Genomic DNA, 22,975 nt, shown 5'->3' on the forward strand with positions numbered 1-22,975 from the left:
TTTATTATAGAAAATTGGGAACAAAAATTGTGGAATTTTTTTCCCTCCATCAAGGGGTTATGCTTTACTATAGTTGGTAAAAGACAACTAGAAGAATGAGAAATTTGTAAAAATACTGGAATGGTTTCCTTTGTATAGTAGAGATATTGTTTTCTGTTACAGACTTTTTAAAGCAGTAGGGGAAAGAAGCTAATACATGGTATAGCTTTTTTTTTTTTTTAATTTCTTGGCTGCACTGTGGAGCATGTGGGATCCCAGTTCCCCAGCCAGGGATCGAACCTGTGTCCGCTGCATTGGAAACACGGAGTCTTAACCTCTGGACCACCAGAAAAGTCCCTATGCTACAGCTTTAACATGTTAGTGATACTGTATTACTAAGTATTTTTCAGTTTGATTCTTTTACACTTTTTTCATAAAAAATTGCATGAGAGTAGGGATAGGGAGATGAAACTTTATCAGTATATTTGATTATTTGTGCTCTTCATAATTAGGACTCTATCTTTATTTTAGCAGTAAAAGCCATGATGGAGACAAATGCATTCCAGCTCCGCCTTCTTCCCCATTAAGAAAACAGGAGTTAGAAAACTTAAAGTGAGTATCTAAACAAAATTAGCATTGCATTGGTCCTTTATTTTGTTAATATTATGAATTGCATTGATTAAGTGTCAGATATTAAACCAACCTTTCAATCTTGTGATTTAACCCTACCAGGCAGGATGTATTACCTTTTTAATAAACTGTTGGATTGAATCTTTTTGTGAGGAGTGTTTGCTCCCATGCTCACAAGGAAAGGCTGTCCATGTTCTTCATTCCTATAGATGTCTTGTTTAGGGTTTAGTTTCAGGGTTATGCTGAACATATGAATGAGTTGGGAAGTAACTTCCTCTGTTTTCTGAGAGTTTATCTGACGTAGGTGCTGCTCCTTCCTCAGATGATTGATAGAATTCACCAGTAAAACCATCTGAGCTAGGGTCTTCTTTGTGGGAAAGTTTCAGTAGTGAATTTAAGTTCTTCAGTAGTTAAATGCTATTCAGATTTTCTATTTCATCTCTGTTAGTTTGGGTAAGTTATATTATTGCCTGTGTAGATTTATAAACCCCATTGTATTTGCTTTGAACAGTCATGTTTATGTTGAAAGAAACAGAGCAATCTTTTATGTCTAACTACATGAGTACTATTTCCTGATGATTCTAATTTTTATATAAAATCATTTCCCTTCAATCTGAAGATCTCCCATCATAGTTTTTCCTAAGGTTTTATGTTGTTTTGTTTGTTTTCCTTTTTAAATCTAAAATTGTCTTCATTTCATCTTCATTCTTGGAGGCTCTTTTCTTTGAATAGAAGTATTTTAGGTCTTGTTCTTGTTTTCAGTCAGCTTTTTCAAGACGTCACTGCATTATCTTCTGGCCTCCAGTGTCTGATCTCAGCCATTGTGTTAGAGGTGCCATTTTTCTGTCAACGTGGATTGTCTGTATTTCATTCATCAGTTAGACTATGATGAATCTAAGTGGAGTTTTCTTTGTTTTTAACCTCCCTTGGTGTTAGCTGACTTTCTTAAATCTATAAATTTATCTTTCAACAAATTTGGGATATTTTTGACCATCATCTTTTTATGTTTTGGATATAGGATTAATGGTTCAGCGTCTCCTTAAGAATGATTTCAATAATAGGACTGCAAATTAAAATGGAATGAAAGAGCCATCATTGCTTATGTTTTCACCTACTACGTTGCAAAAAGTGACAAGGGTACAGTTGAGACATTTATATATTGCATTGTAATATGCAATATATAAATTAGCATTGTAAATTTTTGGAAAGCATTTCATTTCATCACATTCTTTCCAACAAACATTAGTGCTAATCTGGTGCTTGCTGCAGGGGAATCAGGTAAAAGAAGAGGCACTGCTCTTAGAAGCAGATGGCAAACACTTAGGAGAAAACGGCATTACTTAGTAGGCCAGTTACCAGGTGGTGGGATTTGGGGCGTGTCCTTTCTTCTTGTGATAATTTGATTACCCTAATAAGTGGGGAATGACTTCACTTTAAAATTTTAAGTTTCTTTCAATCCAAGGTGTTCAATCTGATGCCAAAGTTTATTGATCACCTATGTTACTTTTACTGTGAACCTCCTGTTGGTAGTATTTACTGTTTTATTAAGGAAATTGACCTTTATCGTTTGTCATATAACACTGTTTCTGGTATTTAGTTATAAAACAGAGTTTCATTTATTAAGTGTTGTATTTATCAATCTTTACTTTTTTTTTCCATTTTGTGCGATGTTCAGAAAGGCCTTCTTGCCTCCAAGATTTAAAGAATAATTTAGCCACATTTTTCTAGCACTTTTTGTTACACTGTCACAACCACCAATCTAAATTTTTGTTTCATCTAGAATTTATTTTATATAAGCTTAATAACGTAAGGCTCTCTCCATGTTTCATGTAATTTTTCATAGTACATTTGACTAATTTCATTTACCTTTCCAAATAAAGCTTTGGACAGAGCTATAAAATGCTAAGATTTGTCTCTAAATAGTTTACAGTTACATTTTTATAAAATAATATATATGTGTGTCTGCATGAAAAAAGTCTGGAGGGGAGCTGTGTCAGAACCTTCATAGTGGTGGGATAACTGACGATTTTTATTTTGTTACTGGAATATCTGTTTCTTCCAGCTTTTAAAACATGAAGTTACTCCATTAATCTTAATGAGTCTCGTCGGAGGAAAGACTGGCCGTGTGCCTTTTTCTGGTCATGTATCGTCAGATCAGTGTGTTGATGGCATAGCGTTGCTGTCAGCGAGCTTAGGGCTCCAGGCACCCTGTTCAACAAAGCAACAGCCTTCTTTTTTTGGCTGCGCTGGGTCTCTGTTGCTGCCCATGGGCCTTCTCTGGTTGCAGCGAGCAGAGACTCCTTACTAGCTGTGGTGTCTGGGCTTCTCTTTGTGGGGCACAGGCTCAGTTGTTGTGGCAGACAGGCTTATTCGCCCAGACCAGGGATCGAACCTGTTCCCTGCCTTAGCAGGCAGATTCTTAATCACTGAACCACCAAGGAAGTCCAAACAGCAGCTTTTTATCTCTTTATTCTGGCAAATTCCCACTTTGCAGTAATATAACCTCTCTTTCCTGGGTTATATATATGTGTGAATTTCCACTGTATCTTATTTTCAGGAAGAAAGCATTAATCTTCTTATTATATGAAGAAAATCTAAGCTCTCAAATTTAGTTAGAAATGAGTTGGTCATCTAAGGTTTTAGAAGCAGCTTGTTTTTTGTTGGGTTTTTTTTTAACTTAAAGGTAATTAAATGTTTTTTTCCAAAGTTCTATTTAAATTTTCTTGAATTCTTATTTCTTATATGAGTCAGAAGGTAGCAAAAAAATAAAAAATACTATGACAAATTACTGGTGAAACAATGACGAACAAAATATACAAAAGAATATAGCTATGGAGTGAAATAAAATGAAATTTAAAAAAGAATCAAATTCCAACCATATAGCTAAAATAAACTCACTATATTGGATTTTTGTCCTGAGTGGAATGTGAAAAAAACAAAGCAAATTAAGTAAAGCTAATCAAGGTTTGGTATAAAGTGGGCTGATATAAAGGGGTAGATTATAAATTTCAGCCAAGGCTGTATTTGGGAAAATGCTTTAAATTTGCCCCCCAAAATGTACAGTTTTTTCCCCCAATATGCCTACTGTTTTCTACAGATGTCTGTGTTTATGGAGCCACCCACATTTCATATTTACCTCAGGGTTCCTCTGTCTTTAATAGGTTACTTTGTAGGGTAAAGAATCCAGGTAAGGTAAAGGCTCCGCAGTGTGAAGTAAATCTTGGCCAGTCCTCTCCATTGGGCGGCAGCTGACCAGCTTCCTCTGTATCCTTCCAGTGAGATTTCTCATTACCATCCCAGCATATATATATGGATTTTTACACTACATCCATAGCGTTCCACACTGCTCTGTACCTTACTTTCCGCATTTGACAGTGCATCTGTAGAGATTGTTTCTATCAGTACAGAGCTTGGTTTCATTCTTTCTAATGGGTGCATACAATTGCATTATATGGATGCATACAATTGCGTTATATGGATATGACTATTTAACGTTGATTTATATTTAGTTATAATGTTGTCAGTCTTTGCTGTTATAAATAATGTTGCAGTGACTATTGCTGTATACAGTTAAGGGGAATGCTTAATGATGAAGGTATTTGCAGCACTATTTAAGTTGGATTTCATTTTTACAAGTTTATTTGAATGAGTGCTAATCTTGGGATTGCTTTATGTGTGCATGTAATTTAAGACGTTTCTGATCCCACGCTGGTTGAACAGCCACAGAGTTGTGTAATTTAAATTTACTTTCTGTAAGTGGCACCGAAAGAGAGACGGGTATGTGCAGGGTGGCATTCATCCCCTCAGAGAGTGTTGTGCCTTTCACAACTGTTTGCTTTCCACACATTCTAGCAGGGGGATTGGTGGTTTTCAGAGAGAAAAAAAAAATTACTTCCCTGTTTTAGTGGACAGGGACAGAGGGTCTCCATAGGGAATTCCATCATCATAAAGTGAGGTAAGATGGGTTTGCTGATACATACTAACCTTTTTTTCTTATGGAGCAGATGGGAGAAGGGAAATGGAACAAGATGGAAGGAGCCTTAGGGTAGATTTATAAAAAGAACGGCTGGACAAGGACAGTAGTAACCGTAATGTGGAGATAAATGGTGTGGGGGAAGGAGTCGTAAAAGATTTGTGTCGTAATTTTCAAAGCTATAAAAGCTCCCAGCGTAGTTGGGTGTGTTAGAGGGCAGCTCTGTGGCAGCAGCCAGCTGTCTTCTGCAGAAAGGAGGAGCCTGAGCACATTGGTTCTCTGTTGAGATCCTGGAATTGTCAGAGATTTTATCTGTTTCTAGCCTGAATTCGTTTATGTGATTGGAAAGGTGTATGAGGAGTGCATAGTTTAGTTTTTATGGACTATTATATTTGACCCCTCTGTGCTCTAATACCCAAGACACCAATGCAAAACCTCATTTCCTCTTTGCCAGCATAACTAATATGCAGTAAATTATCATGACTGTTCTAATGACCACTTCTTACTGTATGGATCCAGACAGAGCTTCTTGACTAGTTTCCTTTTTTTTTTTTTTTTTCGTTTGTACATGAATGAAGATTGGTTCCCCCAAAAAATCATTCTAACCAAGTTACGGATATATTTTCAGAAGGCATAGGATACCTGAAGCAATTGTGAAGTTCTGTATTAAAATCAAGGTAGCTTTCAGAAAAAAATATTCTCAAAATTAAAACAGAAATTTATCCCCCAAGCAGGAAAAAGCCTCAGAAATTAATAGTTTGATCATGAGGCTCAAATGAATTTAGAGATATTGATACATTGGGTCAAGAAGGCATATATATAATGATACTGCAAGAATATTCCTTTATTTCCTGAATCACCCAAAGCAAAGCCGTTGGTTTCATACGAGTAAGAAGACTCATGCACAGACACGCATACTCAGTCTCCCTGCAGTCTTGTTAAAGAAGCGCTCTGACTTACATTATTTAAGTGAAAGGTGATTCCATTTCTCAGTTTTTGTCTGAGAGAAATGAAAATCTGTCCACGTGAGAATTTTAAAGCAGCTTTACTTTTGATAGACAAAAAGTAGAAATAGCCTCAGCATGTATCAGTGGGAGATTGGCTTAACTAAATTGCTGTCTAGGAATTCCCTAGTGGTCCGGTGGCTGGGACTGCAAGCTTCCATCGCAAGGGGCAAGTGTTTGATCCCTGGTCGGGGAGCTAAGATCCCACATGCCACTCAGTGCAACCAAAAATTTTTTTAACTTAAGTAGAGACTTCCCTGGTGGTCCAGTGGCTGAGACTCCACACTCCTAGCGCAAGGGGCCCGAGTTTGATCCCCTGGTCAGGGAACTAGGTCCTGTATGCCGAAACTAAAGATCCTACATGCCCCAGGTAAGATCGAGTGAGGCCAAATTAAATTTTTTTTTTTTAAATAAATAAATAAATAAATTACAGGCCACTCTGTGTATTGGAATACTACTCAGCTGTGAAAAGGAACAAGCTACTGAGGCTCTAGTCAACATGATGTAAATTTCAAAACATTTTGTTTCTTCTTTTACTCAGTGTAAGGTACGTACTGTATGATTCTATTTATACCATTTGTAAGATAGGCAGAAGCTATACTAACTTATGTTCATAGAAATCAAAACAGTGTTTAGGGAATTGACTGGAAGGAATCTATCTTTGTGGGGTGAAAGAAATATTCTGTATCTTAATTGGACTCATGGTTACATGTAAATGTTTTAAGAAATTTTGAAAATTTTCAAAGTTCATATAACTCTAAATATATTCTTTGGGGAAATACAATTAACCATTAATGATTCATAAATGGTCAGTTTCTCTGACATATCACTCATGGGGTGACATGTGGAAAACGGGGCGTTTTAACAGCAACAAAAACTCTCCTTGTATTTTACGTGTATTCCTTAGACCCTAAAGCCTCAGTATCTAAAATCACAATCACTCATCACTGGGCCCTGAGCACATGGGACATGGCTCGTGAAAGGTACACAGTTCAGATGTATGATACACACCAATTTCACAACTTCTGAAACTGTAATATATGTCAGTAATGTTTTGTATTGATTATGTTGAAATGACAGTTTAGATATATTGGGTTAATTTTAAAATAATGAAATTAATTCCATCTGTTTGTTTTTTTTTAATGTGTCTACTAGAAAATATAAAATAACACTCATGGCCCCGATTACATTTCTCTTGGACAGTGCTGCCTCCAAGGTTTAGAACCACTTGACGTATTTGTATTTTTTGATACCTGGTTTTTACCAGTGTGTGATACTGCTCCTATGCCAGTTTCCTCACACATGCCACAAAATTTAGCCGAGTGTTTCATCAGAAAAATTCATCTTTAAAAGGCCTAACTCCCAAATGACTCTTATAGTGCAAAAACATGTACAGGGTTGATATCTTGGCCATATGCTTTGATTTAAATACTAATGTTACCATGTGCTTTTGGGAAATAATGATTTTCTTACACACTATACACACCCGATATATTATAAGGGTTGACTTTTTACAGTATACAACCTAATATATTATAAGGGTTGACTTTTTTTAGGTCAAACATTTATTGACTATCACTGATAAATTGGCTGAGCAGTAAAGAATCTGCCTGCAGCGCAGGAGTCGAGGGTTCGATCCCTGGGTCAGGAAGATCCCCTGGAGAAGGAAATGGCAACCCACTCCAGTGTTCTTGCCTGGAGAATCCTGTGGATGGGGGAGCCTGGGAGGCTACAGTCCATGGGGTTGCGAAGAGTCGGACAGGACTTAGCAACTAAACAACAAAATAACTGATAACATATTTTTAAAACAGCTGTATTGAGATATGATCCACATACCATACAATTCACCTGTTTAAAGTGTACATCCCGTGATTGTTGGTTTATTCACAGCATTGTGCAGTCATCACCGCAGTCAGTTGCAGAACCCCGCACCCTTTGGCTGTAACCTCTTTCTCTTCAGTCCACTCCCCAGCCTTAATCAATCCACTTTCTGTCTCTAGATTACCTGTTTTGCACTTTCCCGTGAATGGGATTATGTAATATGCGGGTTTTATGACTGGCTGCTTTCACTTACAATAATGTTTTCAAGGTTCATTCAAGTTGTTGCCTGTATCAGTATTTCATTCGTTTTTATTTCTGAATGATATTCCGTTGTATAGATATACCACATTTTGCTTATTCATTCATTTTGGGTTGTTTCCATCTTTAGGCTACTAGGAATAACGCTGCTCTAAACATGCATGTCCAAGTCTCTGTGTAGACATGTTTTTATTTTTCTACCTAGAAGTGGGATTGCTGGGTCCCATGGTAACTATCTAATTATTTAAGGAATAACCAGACTGTTCTGTAAAGTGGCTGCCCCGCTTTTACAGTCCTACCAGCCGTGTATGAGAGTGGCAATTTCTTCACATCCACACCAGCACTTGTTGTTCATCTTTTTTATTATATGGATACATTGTCGTGGATGTGAAGTGGTATCTCACTGTGGCTTTGATTTGCATTTCCCTGAAACCTAATGATGTTGAGCATCTTTTCATGTGCTTATTAGACATCTGTATCTTTTTCTTTAGAGAAATGTTTATTGAAATCCTTTGTCTATTTTTTAAAGGGGTTAGTTGTCTTTTTTATTATTGAGTTGTAAGAGTTACTTATATATTCTAGGTCCAGGGTCCTTATAAGATATATGACTTGTAAATATTTTCTCCAATTCTGTCTGTTGTCTTTTCAGGTCTTTTGCAGGTGTTTGAATCGCAAATATTTTTCATTTTGATAAAGTTCAATTTATGTTTTATTCTTTTATTGACCGTACTTCTCGTGTCATATCGAAGAATCCTCTGCCAAATCCAAGGTCATGAGATTTACCCCTATGTTTTCATCTAAGAGTTAAATAATTTTATTCAGCACTTACATGTAGGTCTTTGATCCATTTTGAGTTAATTTTTGTATATGATATGAGGTAAGGGCTCAACATATTAATCTTTTTGCATAGAAGTATCTTATTAATGGGTTTCCCTGGTAGCTCAGACAGTAAAGAATCCACCTGCAGTGTGGGAGACCTGGGTTTGATCCCTGGGTTGGGAAGATCCTTTGGAGGAGAGCATGACAACCCACTCCAATATTCTTGCCTGGAGAATTCCATGGACAGAGGAGCCTGGCGGGCTACAGTCCATGGGGTTGCAAAGAGTCAGACATGACTGAACAACTAAGCACATCTTATTAATAGTAAAGAGAGAAGTCCACAAGGTTAGTCACATTAACATTTTATTGTTGTGTGCTATTTTAATAACTGTCATGGGTATGTACAAAGTATTATATATTGCATATTATAGGACATTTTTGTTATTCATTCTGAGATTGTGATACTAGAGAACTTTTGATTTCTTAAAGATAAATTAGAGGCTTCTCTAGAACCTGGAAAAAAGTATAACAGAACTGGAAAAGGGCAAGAAATAATGTTGGGGCCAATATGGGAAATGTCTGTAAGAGAAAATCGGAACAAAGAATATAAAAACGAAATTTCAATTTGTCTTTTTTTTTTTGCTGACACAGATAATTTCAATTTTTTTTTCTTTTTTTTTTTTTTAGCAAGAGACTCAAAATGGATAAAAGGAAATGTTCAGACCAAATTTAACTCGGCCCAGTTATTCCACAAGTATAAATTATGGAACCTTAATTAGTTCTTATAGACTTCTTATGTGACACCCAGTGAATTATTTCCCATTCAGTTAAAAGGGACCTCCCATGGCCCAGTGTTTATAAAAGAAGATGAGCCAAACAAATGGTGGATAACATAAATATCACAGGCAGTTTTAGTGTACTTAAGGAATCCTATTTCTTTTGGTCTTAGCCAAATACTTCTATTGTAGTGGGAGAGACATACCTAAAATAAGATCGTGGCTAATAATCTCCTGACTCTCATTTTGCTCTTGTTAGGGACTCAGCCCCGATTCAGTCTTTTAACTGGGTCTGATCCTACTGAAATGTGTTCATCTAGTAAACCCCTCCAAGAAAGGGAACCTGCCTGTGGGACCCATCCTTCATCTTATCAGCAGCTTGTCTTCACATAGCACGATTCACATCTGAATCCCAGGACCCCATTTAGATGAATGGTGATCAGATTAATCACAAGCCAGGGTTGGGATAATTCTTCAGTGGTCTCCCATTCTGGAGAAACCCCACAGGGCTCCTGCTGACTTTGGACAAATCGTTTAACCCATTTGGGCCTTTCTTTCCTCTTCTGTCAAGTTGGATTGAGTGATTTACAGTCCTGTCCACGTAGAAGATGCTGTGTCTGTGATGGTTGCATTTTATTTGCTGCCTGGGGTAGGACTGGATTCCTTGAGATGCTAGATTTGGTTGAAAAGGAAAACTTCCTCAGCTTTTTTGAGCTGGCCTTCTCTTGGTATTGGATTTGGGGTGTGTTTATCAGTAAGGCTGTTAGTAACAGAACAGTTATTAGAAAGTGAAATGTTTACGGAAGACATGAAGCTTCAAATTTTAAGAACTGGAGTTGACACGTTTAACATTTTCTAGATTTTTGTAGGTAAATGGAAACAGTTTGAAATGTACATTAAAAAAAATTTTAAATCCAGTACCATATTCAATTTGTTAGCAGAAATTCTTTATAGGATGTTTTGAGCCAATTTTTCAAATAACGTGTGTTATGAGGTCACTTTGTGAATTTATTTACCTTTGATAAGTGGTGACTGGCTGTACTTACCCCCAGTGTAGCCTCTTTTGAGGTGGGTTGAGCTGTTTGCCAACAAAGGTCCGTCTAGTCAAAGCTATGGTTTTTCTAGTAGCCATGAATGGATGTGAGAGTTGGACTGTAAAGAAAGCTGAGTGCCAAAGAATTGATGCTTTTGAACTATGGTGTTGGAGAAGACTCTTAAGAGTCCCTTGGACAGCAAGGAGATCCAGCCAGTCCATCCTGAAGGAAATCAGTCTTGAATATTCATTGGAAGGACTGATGTTGAAGCTGAAACTCCAATCCTTTGGCCACCTGATGTGAAGAACTGACTCATTGGAAAAGACCCTGATGCTGGGAAAGATTGAAGGTGGGAGGAGAAGGGGATGACAGAGGATGAGATGGTTGGGTGGCATCACCGACTCCAAGGACATGAGTTTGAGTAAGCTCCGGGAGCTGGTGATGGACAGGGCGATGTGCTGCAGTCCATGGGGTCGCAAATAGTCGGACACGACCGAGTGACTGAACTAACTGCTGTTTCAGGCACTTGGTTTAGATTCATTTTACCCACAGACTATATGGCTTGACACATTTTAATGCTCAGTCTTAAGTGGCTTGTTGCTGTAGTTTGGTCCTTTAAGGACAAGATTTTCCCCGTTTGTCTCCTTTCTTTGTTCTTTTTTGTTCTGTTCTTTACCAAGGGTTGGCATTCTGTGGCTCTAGAGGCAACTCCTCCAGCGTGTGGAGGAGCGGGCAGGGTCGTATAGGATCCCCCGCGGTGGAGGGGTACGCGACAGGGCGGGGGAAACCAGCACGTCCCTTCCCCTGAGGTATAGTTCTTCCGGTCTGATGACCTGTCAGATCCACTGAGCCGTTGGTCAAGCAGATCGGACAGTGACTCGAGGAAGTGGTGGGGCAGGGTGGGGCGGGGGTAGGGGTGATGTCAGTATTTTAAGTTGCAGCTATCAGAAGTGAAGTGATTTCTCCAGAGCCAAGCGTCTTTCTGGTGTGACCAGTTTGCAGGAATTAGGCAGCGCGGAGTGTTGTCTCCCAAGAGGAAATGGAGGGTGAGCAAGAGGGTGGTAAGAGATGCCTTAGGGTGGATGGGAAGGCACTCGGAGAAGAGGAGTATGAATGTTAGTTTTAGTTTCATGCGAGGAAATGTACTTTAATGTGATGACTCTTGAGCAGAGAGTTTTGCATTCACGTATTCAAGTATTTTTTAATAGGGAACTTGCTTTAACAGTAGAATCTTTCACCCTGTTCCAATTTGACACCGTGTCTCATGGGGAAAAAGGTAAAAACTGAGGAAAACCAGTTTTTAACCTCGTACATCAATATAGTTTGGGAAGCAGAATCCTGCTGCAAGTCTTACATGACTGATTTCTGGACCCAAAGTGGGCTTGACAGTGGGCTGGAGCAGTAATAGCCCCCCTACTGTCAGGAGAGGCCAGGGCAGGCTTTTCCCAGCACGCCTGCCTGAGGCGAGGCCTGTCCTAGACTCTGGCCCGGGAGCCTGTGTCTGGGAGCCGGAGAGGAGTCGGCTTCATCCGCAAGGTGGCCTGCCACCTGGGCAGGTGGGCGTCTGGGGGCCTGGAGAAGGAGATGGACAATGTTGAAAGCTGTGACTCTTAACAGTGACGGCCTGTTAAACACCTACGCAGACACTGAGAAATTGCTCCAGCCTTTGTGTAGAAAACAAAAGATGCAAGCTTCTTCTGCTTTTAAGGAGCTTATGTTTTGCCCTGGCCTTTGGCAAGAGTCACAGATGGAAACGGATATTCAGTTGTGTGACTGTCATTCAAGTACTGTGAGTTGATGATGGCCTAGGGCCTCTAGAAACCTAGGCCTTTGTTTTATTTTATTATTTATTTATTCTTGCCTGCACTGGGTCTTCATTGCTGCACACGCACTTTCTCTAGCTGTGGCAAGCAGGGGCTATGCTCTAGTTGTGGTGGGAGGACTTCTCTTGTTGCAGAGCACTGGCTCCAGGGTATGCAAGTTTCAGTCATTGTGGCACATGGGCTTAGTTGCCCCACGGCATGTGGGATCTTCCCAGGCCAGGGATCGAACCAGTGTCCCCTGCATTGCAAGGCAGGTTTTTAACCACTAGACCACCAGGGAAGCCCAAGACCCAGGCCTTTAAAAGTGATTCTTTTTCTTCATAAGCAGTGCATATCTGACTGATGAATGAATGCTTATTGCCATTCAAAAATAAGACTATAAATAAACCAAAAGAGGAAATTAAGTCACCCTAATCTCACCACACAGAGCTAACCACTGAAGTGCTCCTGAAAATAGGAGATAACTAGCCAGTGCCTCCCTCCTTTGGGCCCTGGAGTCTTCCATCACAGAGGACTCCCCCTGGGGGTCATTGCCACGGGATGGCCTTGTTAGTGAAGACAGCTGTTGGACACATGAAGATGATTGTAGGCTTGTCAGGAAAATCCCTTTGGTAATGACACTACTTGCTGCTTTTAAGTGACTCCCTTCTATGAACAGGGTTTAGATTTTAAATTATGTGCTCTGTAACAAAATGTAAACTTGTAACATTTCAATTAAATTCTGTTTTCTTCCTGTTTAAAAAGGCAGATTATGGGACTTCCCTGGCGGTCCAGTCGTTAAGGCTCCACGCTCCCAGTGCAGGGACCGCAGGTTCTATCCCTGGTCGGGGAACTAAGATCCCTCGTGCCACACGACGCAGCCAAAAAATAAAAAGAGCAATAATTAATGATAAAAAGATAGGTTGCATGTGTGTGCATAGCTTTGTATGCACTAGAAAAATCATAATATAATCTATTCTTTATACTTTATTTTTAGGGCAGTCTTACAAACTGACAAAGAAGCAGCGTGATGGTGTGGGAGACCCATGAATGGGGAGTCCGTGGTGTTGACTCTTTGTCCTGACCCTAGTCATATGCTCCAAGCTGGAGAATATATTTAGTCACTTTGGATCTGAGTTTCCACTTTGTCATGAAACAAGGACCCACACTAGGCAATCTTCTCGCCCTTATCATCACAGCCTCAGGCCATAAATCTTAGTTTCCTCCTGCCAGTCTACTATTCTGCATTGTTAGGGGTTGAGGGGCTGCTTTTCCTTTAGTGGACGATTTTCTAAGGTTCCAGCAACCAGGACTGAGGCAGTGAGGAGGAACCAGGCTGCTTCTGAGTTTGCCCGCCTGTGGTTTTACCAGAGGGGCATTTCTAGTCAGAGAATTGCAGAGTATTAGAAAGCCATGTTGCTAGGATGGCCACATTCTTCTCAGACTGAAATTACACCCGGAGTGCACTTCATGATATACATATGTATTGTAATTTGTAAACATAACTCAGAACCCCGTATCCAATGTCAGGTCATTTGTGGTTGGCCATTCAGACCTCATTTCTATTTGACAAGGGTTTATTTTAAGATTGCTTTGTGGAGCGGTTGTTTAACATTCAAATGATCTATTAGTGTCAAGTCTTTAGCTAGACTCCTTTTAAATGAGCTGCCCGTTAAGTAGAAAACTAAACAGAAGTTTACCTTTCCAGCCCAACCTAGCAAAATCAGTGTAACTTACATTTTTTATCTTCACATTTATTCATCCTTTTTTTTTGGTCTTGAATATTCATTTAGGATAATAGTACCTATGTGAATGAAATTCTTTTAGTTACTGTTGATACTGTGGCTTAGCAAAAGCTGTAGACTTCTTAATAGTTTCAGAGAAGAACGCTTTACAGTAAGCTTAGCTTACTGTAAAAAATGGATTTTTTTACATCCGAAAAAATGGATTTTTCTGTAAGTTAATTGTTTCTTAGCAGAGTCGCAAATGTGCTTCCATAGCTTTATTTCTAGGATGTTAAAAGAAATGTTCTATGGGAGTAAGTTCCCATGAGGCAATTAACATTTTTTTTTACAGGCTAAGTATATATTGTTAACTCCAGTGGGTTATTTTGTGGGAGATGGGATGGAAGCCAAAGATGATTTAGGTCAACAGCTAAACTGAGCCTCGGGTGGTGGTTTGTACATCCTTCTAATTCTTAGCATTAGCACTGTGGCTTCTGCTCTCCTTGCCTGGCGTCCAGGTTGCCACACTGGCAATCCGGGCCGCCCTTTCCTGTGTAGCAGACATCACCCTCGCCACCTGTGACTCGGGTCTCCTCGGCCCACGCCTTTTGTCTTCCAGATGCTCCATACTGGCCTGCAGTGCCTACGTGGCTCTGGCTTTGGGTGATAACCTTATGGCTCTGAATCACGCAGATAAACTTCTTCAGCAGCCCAAGCTGTCAGGATCTCTGAAGTAAGTGTGACTCACCCTGTGTGTTTGTTTTGTTTGGAGGGTTCCCGTGAGTCTGTGGTGCATATTGCCTTTCGGACTTCCCCGGTGGAATGTAAGTTATCTTAGGGAAAGCAAAAAAGTTTCTTAGTTTGCTAATTTTTTGTGTTTGGTAGTGAAACTTTTTTTTCACTTGTTGCACCGTGAGGGTTATTGGAAACGGCATTTACCATACTGTGCATGAGAAACCAGAAACTCTGGACCCTGTTTTCTGGGTCTGAGGGGGCACATTATCACATACTAGCTCCCAAAACAAGCTGAGTCCTCGGTGAAAAGACCCACATGAAAAGGAGTTTGGTCAACAGGATAAATCTGCTTTGAATTTAAAATATTTTCCCAAACAGCTGCACCATTTCCAGAGAACATGAGTCTTATTTAAACTCTTCAGATGCCTCTTCACTATTAATGTCATTGTCACTCTAAAATTTTCTAAAGCCCATCATCTTTTCTTTTATGAAAATTGAGTAACATGCAGCATTCTTTGAATCTTTGTATGATGCTGATGCTGGAAATTTTATCCAAGACCATGGGTACTCTGCATACCATCAGGACAGTTGTTTGTACACCCTTCCTTTATGTACATAGTTACAATTTCCAAAATACCTTCTTTTCCCTTGCAGTGGCCTTTGTTTATAACATGCAACACTTAGAACTGTGAGGTCATACCCTGAGGAACAGTTCTGTAAATGTTTATTTTTGCCTTTTATAAAGGTATTACTTTATACAAGTATCTAAAGTTAACATCGATTGGGACTTCCCTGGCAGTCCAGTGGTTAACACCCCGTGTTTCCATGACAGCGGGACACAGATTCGATCCCTTCAGGGAACTAAGATTCTATAGGGTGCACAGCGAGGGCCCCCCCCCCCCCCCGGCAAAACAAAAGAGCATCCAGGAACATAGAGACTGTCACTATTCAAGTATGAGCGCTCCCGCTCTCCTGTGAGAAAATCTCGTCGACTCTCCAGGCCTGGAGGGTCCTGGGCTGGAGATCAAGGCAGTCGGGTTGCCTCTAAGGCACCCTCCTGTGGCCCAGCGCTGAGAAGTACCAGCCAGGAGCCTTGGCCTGTGCCTACCAGACACCCGCTGCTCAGACTATGCTGTGCCTGGCCATCGGTAGAGGAGAGTTTTGTGTGTGTGTTTATTTTTAACAGAAATGAAACACAAATCCTCGCTGCTTTTTTTTTTTTAATTCTCTGACATGGTCATCACTGTTGTCAAATAAACCTAATTAGATTCTTTCCTTGGCATTTGTGGGAGGGTTTTCAACCGCCTTTATCAGCTTCTTTCCTCTGAACATCAAAGCAACAACATTCTTGGGTTTTATGATTTCTTGAGGGATTGGCCAAGCCATGTCTGATCATTTCATCTGTAATTCTCTTTAACCATTCTGTCCTCATCTTTGGTTCCTAATCACTAGCCAGAACCCCCATCTCTTCAGTGAGGATAAGCCTTTCTGCCTTAGACAGCCCAGGTACCACGGCCACTTTACCTTCATGTACTCGTCCGAAGGTCTGGGCTTTGAGTGTCATGAAGGCATTTAATTGTTGTTTTTTTTTGTTTTGTTTTTTTTTAAGTAAATTCACACATTTTGAAGTGGTTTGAAGTGGTTCTCTGAATTTGTATGTTTATGGGTGGGAGGAGGGTATTTTTATGTTTTTATTTTTTTGGCCTTGCCAGGGTGTGTGGGTTCTCAGTTCCCTGACCGGGAGTCGAATCTGCACCTCCTGCTTGGAAGCACGGAGTCCTAACCACTGGACCAACCAGGAAAGTCTAATGTGTCTCTGTTTTGTAATGATTATTGGCTTATGGATTCTGGCTTAATGCAATTTTTAGAATATCTTATTTCAAAGTATATTTAAAGTTACTGATTTTTTTAAGTTGTCATTCCTGTTAGGGTTTCTGGTGGGGAAGCAAAATAGAAGAGCATTACATATAAAATAGATTAGTAAGAACCTAATTTGTAGCACAAGGAACTCCATGCTCCATGCTGACCTACAGAGAATAGAGTCTAACGAACAGTGGATATATGTAAATGTATAACTGACGTACTTTGCTGTAAGCAGGAACTAACACAACGTTGGAAATCAACTCTACTCCACTAAAAATTAAAGAAGCGGGGGCATTACAGCTCCTGCTAGTTAGAAGAAAGAAATTGCTTAATAAAGAGATAGCTCTTAAGAAAAAAAGGGAGAGAGATGAGATGGCTCTTGGGAATTCCCTGATGGCCCAGTGGTTAGGACTCGGCGCTTTCACTGCTGAGGGCTGGATGTGATCCCTGGTCAGGGGATGGAATTCCACAGGCCGTGCAGCAGAGCCAAAGAAGAAAAGAAAGAGAAATGCTCTTGAGTGTGCATAAATCCCAGAAACTGGTCAAATTGGGAAGAGTCTAAGGTTTGAGGACTCAAGGTCCATGTGGACAGACTCAGTTGGGACAGGCTGGCTAAAGGAGTTGGGAACTGAACTGGCCTTTCAGAGGAGTTAGGGTTCAGCCCGGCTTTGCAGCCCAGGAGGCAAGGCTGCAGGCAGCGCAGTGGGGTGTCCGCCCAGGTCAGTGACGGGAACAGAGGAACCTTTGGGGGAGTGAGATGTTGGCTGAATACAGGAAAGCAGAACCCAGCTGTGGAGAGCTTTTAAATCTACAAAAGTTTAGTTTAGTTTTGTTCTCAAGTAGAAAGAGTCATTAGGATTTTGAGCAAAGGTGTATTGTGTCTAAGGCTGTTTTAATTTTGAAAAATCAATCAGATGATCTTGGGGAAAATGGCTCAAAGCAAGACACTGGAAGAACCAGGTCCAGCTGACAGCAGCTGGACCCAGAAGAGAGGATGTGAAGGGGAGGAAGAAGTGAAGCTGATCCAGGGGCTTCCCTCATGGTCCGGTGGTTAGGAATCTGCCTGCCAGTGCGGGGGACACAGGTTCTATCCCTGGTTGGCAAAGATCCCACATGCCGCGGGGCAGCTGAGCCTGAAGCCCATGTCCTACAACCAGTGAAGGCTGTGTGCACCTGGAGCCTGTGCTCTGCAACAAGAAAGGCCATGAGTGAGACGCTCATGCCCCGCAGCTAGAGTAGCCCCGCTCGCCTCAACCAGAGAGAGCCCGCATGCGGCAACGAAGACAGACCCAGTGCAGCCAAAGTTATACATAAATTTAAAGGGAAAAAAAAGACAGACCCAGTGCAGCCAAAGTTATAAATAAATTTAAAGGGAAAAAAAAAGACCCAGTGCAACCAAAGTTATAAATAAATTTAAAGGGAAAAAAAAACAAATTTGGGTTGATCCAACCCAAATCTAGTCTGGTGCCCTAGTGCCTTCTGATTGACCTGGCAGCACAGGCTGGAGAACCCTAACTCTGATCCTCCACTCCCAGGGCACATATCTTAGGATCTGCCACTTCCTTCAGAACTTCATCACTCCCTTATGGTATTTTCTGTATAAATAGAAGAGCATACATTTGTCAACGATATTTTAAATTTTTATTGAAATACAGTTGATTTACTGCCCACTTTATTTTTTTTCCAATTATTTTTATTAGTTGGAGGCTAATTACTTTACAATATTGTAGTGGTTTTTGCCATACTGCCCACTTTAAACTGCTGTCTTTTTTTTTTGTTTGTTTGTTTGTTTTTTTTAAACTGCTGTCTTGATATGTCATTTATTCCTTCTTAGCGAACATAAAAATTATTGTGTATTTTAAGATATTTTTAAAGAGAAAAATTTAAGTGATTCTTAACATATTTGAAATTTTTACATATACTCCAGATTATTTTATACATTGGGTATTTTTGTGATGACCTACATTTCAATTTGGAACCCGTTTTTTTCATTTCAGGTTCCTGGGTCATTTATATGCTGCAGAAGCCCTCATCTCTCTGGACAGAATCTCTGATGCTATTACTCACTTGAACCCGGAGAATGTCACTGATGTCTCCTTAGGGATCTCTTCAAACGAGCAGGACCAAGGTTAAGGAAGACATGTTTGATCAGAACTCTTCACCATTTCCACTGCCTTTCCATTGTAACTCAGGATGTATAGAAATTTAAGGGCACGGTTGTGAAGGGAAGGGAGTTTTAGGTCGGCAGTCTGTAGTTTAGGCTGTACTTACTATGTACTAATTGCTAAATTCTAACTTTTGAAACGCTGATGGTGTTAGAGCGATTCATTTTTTTGTTTGTTTGTTTTTTAATATTTATTTATTTGGTTGTTTGGAGCCTTAGTTGCAGCATACAAACTCAGTTGCAGCATGTAGGATCTAGTTCTCTGGGGATTGAACCTGAGCCCCCTCCTTTGGGAGCGTGGACTCTTAACCACTGGACCACTGAGGAAGTCCAGAACAATTTGTTTTGATTCTTATACTGTGTTTTTCTCTGTGGGGGGATTCCACAATCGCGGGGAGAGTAAAAACACATTCAAAAGTCAGTTTTAAATCATGGCTAAATTTTTGAGGGAGCAAGACTAGAATTTCCTTTATTCGAGGTTATTTCTCAAACTTGTGGTGGTGGTGGGTGGGAGGTGGCATTCTCGTGTCTTTTATTAGAACCTGTGTGCTTAGTCGCTCAGTCATGTCTGACTCTTTGCGACCCCATGGACTGTAGCCCGCCAGGCACCTCTGACCATGGTTTCTCCAGGGAAGAATATTGGAGTGGGTTGCCATGCCCTCCTCCAGGTCATCTTCCCAACCCAGGGATCAAACCCAAGTCTCCCACATTGCAGGCAGATTCTTTACCATCTGAGCCACCGGTGTTATTAGAACCTCCACTACATAAAAAAGGAAATACTGTGACAGATTGCCTTAATATTAGATTTCCATTTCATAAAGAAAATGTAAGTTTTTGGAAAATACACTCTTTTTGTCTGGCCCCCTCAGATTTATCTTCGTGTCTTTGTAGGATCAGACAGAGGTGAAAATGAAGCGATGGAATCCTGTAAGTAAGACATTTTGTAAAGACTTCAGTAGCCCAGACTGCTTCCCAGAGACTCGCCCTCGAGCCTCCGTGGCCTTCCTCTGTCCGCCCGAGGAGGATAGCCGGGTGTAAATCCTGGGCAGCTTCGCGGGCGGTGGAGGGGTTGCCTCCGTGCCCCCGGCCCGGCCTCTTCACGCGGGTCTGCTCTTCTCCCCAGCTGGGAAACGGGCCCCTCAGTGCTACCCCAGTTCCGTCAACTCAGCCCGGACGGTGATGCTGTTCAACCTGGGCAGCGCCTACTGCCTGAGAAGCGAGTATGACAAAGCCCGGAAGTGTCTCCACCAGGTGAGGCTGGGCCGGGGCCGGGCGTCCTGTGGAGCAGCCGCAGGGGCTTGGGGTCGCTGGGCTCTGTCGTCCTGTTTGCGTCCTGACGTCTGGTCGGTTTGTTAAACGTGGGAACAGGACTCCTCCAGACATACTCTCTTTAAAAATGATTTACTTGGCTGTGCCGGGTCTTAGTTGCGGATGCAGGATCTTTAGTTGCAGCATGTAGGTTCTAGTTCCCTGAGCAGGGATCGAACTCAGGCCCCCTGCACTGGGAGCACGGAGTCTTAGCCACTGGACCACCAAGGAAGGCCCCAGACATATTCTTGCAAGGTACACAACGGACTCTTGTGGCAAATGAACCTAGGCACCTAATGGAGAGTTTTCCTGAAGATTTTAATCATCAATATTTCCAAAGATAGTTATCCATATCTATATCAGTGCTCAGTCAAATCAGTAATGGTATTCCATATAGTTGAACCCAAGGCAGCTGTAAACTTTGCATACTAAAACAATAACATATCTGAGACATATTTTAAGTGAAAAGAACAAATAAATGCACAACAGTTTTTATGTAATCCTGTGTATGCATAAAGGATCTCTGGATGAATACGCCAGAAACTGCTAACATTGGCTCCAGGAGAGGTGCTGTGTAGCTGGAGCACTGAGATGGGAGACTGTTCCCCGGACACCTGTTTGCTTTGTAGTTTTGAATTGCGTGAATCTCTGTCCACTCAAAAAGTTAAATTACAGGTACGCCTTTTTAGGAAGAAGGGTTCACAAAGTCAGTACCAAGAAATTCTGCACACAATAAAAGTTCCTGGCGCCGTGTAACTGAACTAGACCTCTGACTTCTCCCACCCAGAGGGGCCGCATCAGCAGGTCTCGGGGGAACTTTTGATCAGGGCTCTTGAGGTCCCCTGCCCGTCCTTGGACCAGTCACAGGCAGGGACCCAACCTGTAGTAGGGGAATAGGTACTGCCATCGGCAGCCGCAGAGGGGTTCCACAGAACTGTAAAGGGCTCATCCTCAGATGCATTTTTCTTGGCAGTCCAGTGGTTAGGTCCACGCTTCCACAGTAGGGGGCATGAGTTCAATCCCTGGTTGGGGAGCTAAGATCCTACAAGGCGCAAGGGATGGCCAAAACAAAACAAAAAACAAGCATGGGCAAGAGCTGGAAGAATCCCAAGCAGGAGAAGACCAAGAGGGAAGCAGCTCTTTCTCCTGTTAAGAACGCATTATGGATTAGGCAAGGGAAGATAAATATGTACTAAAAATTACATGTCTAGTTTAATCGGGAGGGATGAAGACAAAGAACTAGGGCCGTCCGAGCAGAACTGTAGTGTCCCAGTGAGCTCGAGTAGGTTTGCTGACTCGACATTGGTAGGTTGACATTCTTTTTCTTTTTTTGGCATTACTCAGAGTTTGTATCTTAAGCTACCGGTTTCTCATGGGTCTCTCTTTTGTTTTGAGTGAAGGCGGCCTCAATGATCCATCCCAAAGAGGTGCCCCCTGAAGCCATCCTGTTGGCTGTCTACCTTGAGCTACAGAATGGTGAGTGGTTCTTCTCTTGACTGTAGCCCTGCAGAGAGCCAGAGATTTTTGGTGTCTGCTCTTTCTCTTAGAAACGGAAAAGATGTTACCCATCACATTCTTCTAAACAAGGGAGTTTTTGATATCTTGCAAATTCCTACTTCTTGCAGGTTAAGTGTATATCCTTTTGTCTGTGAAAATGAAGAGTAGCATAACTTCTGACAATTATAATTAATCTCTACTAATTAACCTTTCTCTCAGGCATCCAAATAACTCTTAATTGAGAACCTGAGACAGAATGCAGTGGCTTTGGCCTGTACACCTTAGTGTTTAAAACACAGATGTCATTAATAAGCTTTGCCGTAAGCCAGTTCCTGCTGAGGACTTTTTATTCAAGCCTAAATCCAGGTCATGCCTCTGGGGGCATATATGACCTAGAAGAAAGGCTGTGGGCCCTACATGCGAGATGATGTGACGTAGAAGAGGAGAGCTGAATGGGAGAGATGAGGGGGGACAGAAGCATGAAGGGGTGTTCGTCATACCCCCTTGCTGATCATGGAAATCCTTACAGGCCTTCCCTCTTTTTATTGCTGAAGAAGGTGCATTTTTACTGCTTAAGACGGCACCCAGCAGGCCTCGTCCTCCTGAAAGGTGTGGCAGGGTTAGTGCACAGTCTAGAGCCCTTTTAAGTTCTCAAACTGGGCTCTACCTTAACATAGAGGCAGAGTGTTTAACAATTCTGTCCCCCCCGCTCACACACTAAATTTCTTAAATCAGAATTTCCCAGGATGGTGCAGGGGGCATTGCATGATTCTAGCATTTAGCAGCGGTTGCAGACCGCTGCTCTTCTCCATCATCTTTTCCTCTCTTTTGAGACTTGATGGGCTTGCTTTGTTAGGTGGTGCTATTGTTACATGCTTTTTTGTAATGGGAAATGTTTTTATAGGTAATACCCAGCTGGCCTTACAGATCATCAAAAGGAATCAGCTGCTCCCTGCAGTGAAAACACTCTCTGAAATGAGAAAGAAGCCAGTGTTCCAGCCCGTCCACCCGATCCAGCCCATCCAAATGCCAGCGTTCACTGTGCAGAGAAAATGATGGTTTGCTCATGGAAAACTGTTTACCTGAGACCCAGGGGAATATTTACAAGCCTTTTTAGTTGTATCACAGCAAAATGAATAAAAGACAGATGCTGAAGGGTGCTAGTTTTGAAGACACAATTTTGAAACAATTTTAACCCCTGATTTTTATTTTATTTTTTTTAATTTTTTTGGCTGGAAGCTTACATACAGTTAAGGATTCACAAACTCATTTTCATCTGTTTTCCATATAATCTTTGCTAGATTATTCATTTTACGCCATTATGTGATATATCTGTCAAAGGCAATTAAAACACAGTCTTATCAGAACAGTCTTGTTAAATACATTTTGTCTTTTTCGCAGTGGTTACAGTATGTTGGCATTGGAGATTTCATGTTAAAGTTTTTTGGTTTTTTTTTTATGTTAAAGTTTTAAAAATGGAGAGCACATCGTGAGCAGAGGAGTAGCCAGTCCAGAAGTTGCGCAGGGCAGAAGGCGGGGAAGGCTACCATGTCATAAGCCTAGTTGTGACTAAAGAGGCCAGAAAATG

The 22,975-nt window shown here is 41.1% G+C and overlaps 1 protein-coding gene across 2 annotated transcripts in view; it reads left to right on the forward strand.

The window, feature by feature from the left end:
• CNOT10 (CCR4-NOT transcription complex subunit 10) overlaps positions 1–22,754 on the forward strand; it is a 64,335-nt gene extending 41,581 nt beyond the window's left edge. The window contains exons 13-19 of one of the 2 annotated variants that reach the window (XM_043886231.1): positions 511–591; positions 14,440–14,553; positions 18,416–18,546; positions 19,474–19,509; positions 19,706–19,833; positions 21,291–21,366; positions 22,292–22,754. In XM_043886231.1, coding sequence (XP_043742166.1) covers positions 511–591; positions 14,440–14,553; positions 18,416–18,546; positions 19,474–19,509; positions 19,706–19,833; positions 21,291–21,366; positions 22,292–22,443 — 718 coding nt within the window. In that variant the 3' untranslated portion in view covers positions 22,444–22,754. The remainder of the gene's footprint in view (positions 1–510; positions 592–14,439; positions 14,554–18,415; positions 18,547–19,473; positions 19,510–19,705; positions 19,834–21,290; positions 21,367–22,291) is intronic. The other variant, XM_043886232.1, reaches the window with a different exon arrangement.
• The last annotated feature ends 221 nt before the right edge of the window (positions 22,755–22,975 follow it).

The sequence above is a fragment of the Cervus elaphus genome, chromosome 24, assembly GCF_910594005.1.
Source record: "Cervus elaphus chromosome 24, mCerEla1.1, whole genome shotgun sequence".
NCBI classification, from domain to species: Eukaryota; Metazoa; Chordata; class Mammalia; order Artiodactyla; family Cervidae; genus Cervus; species Cervus elaphus.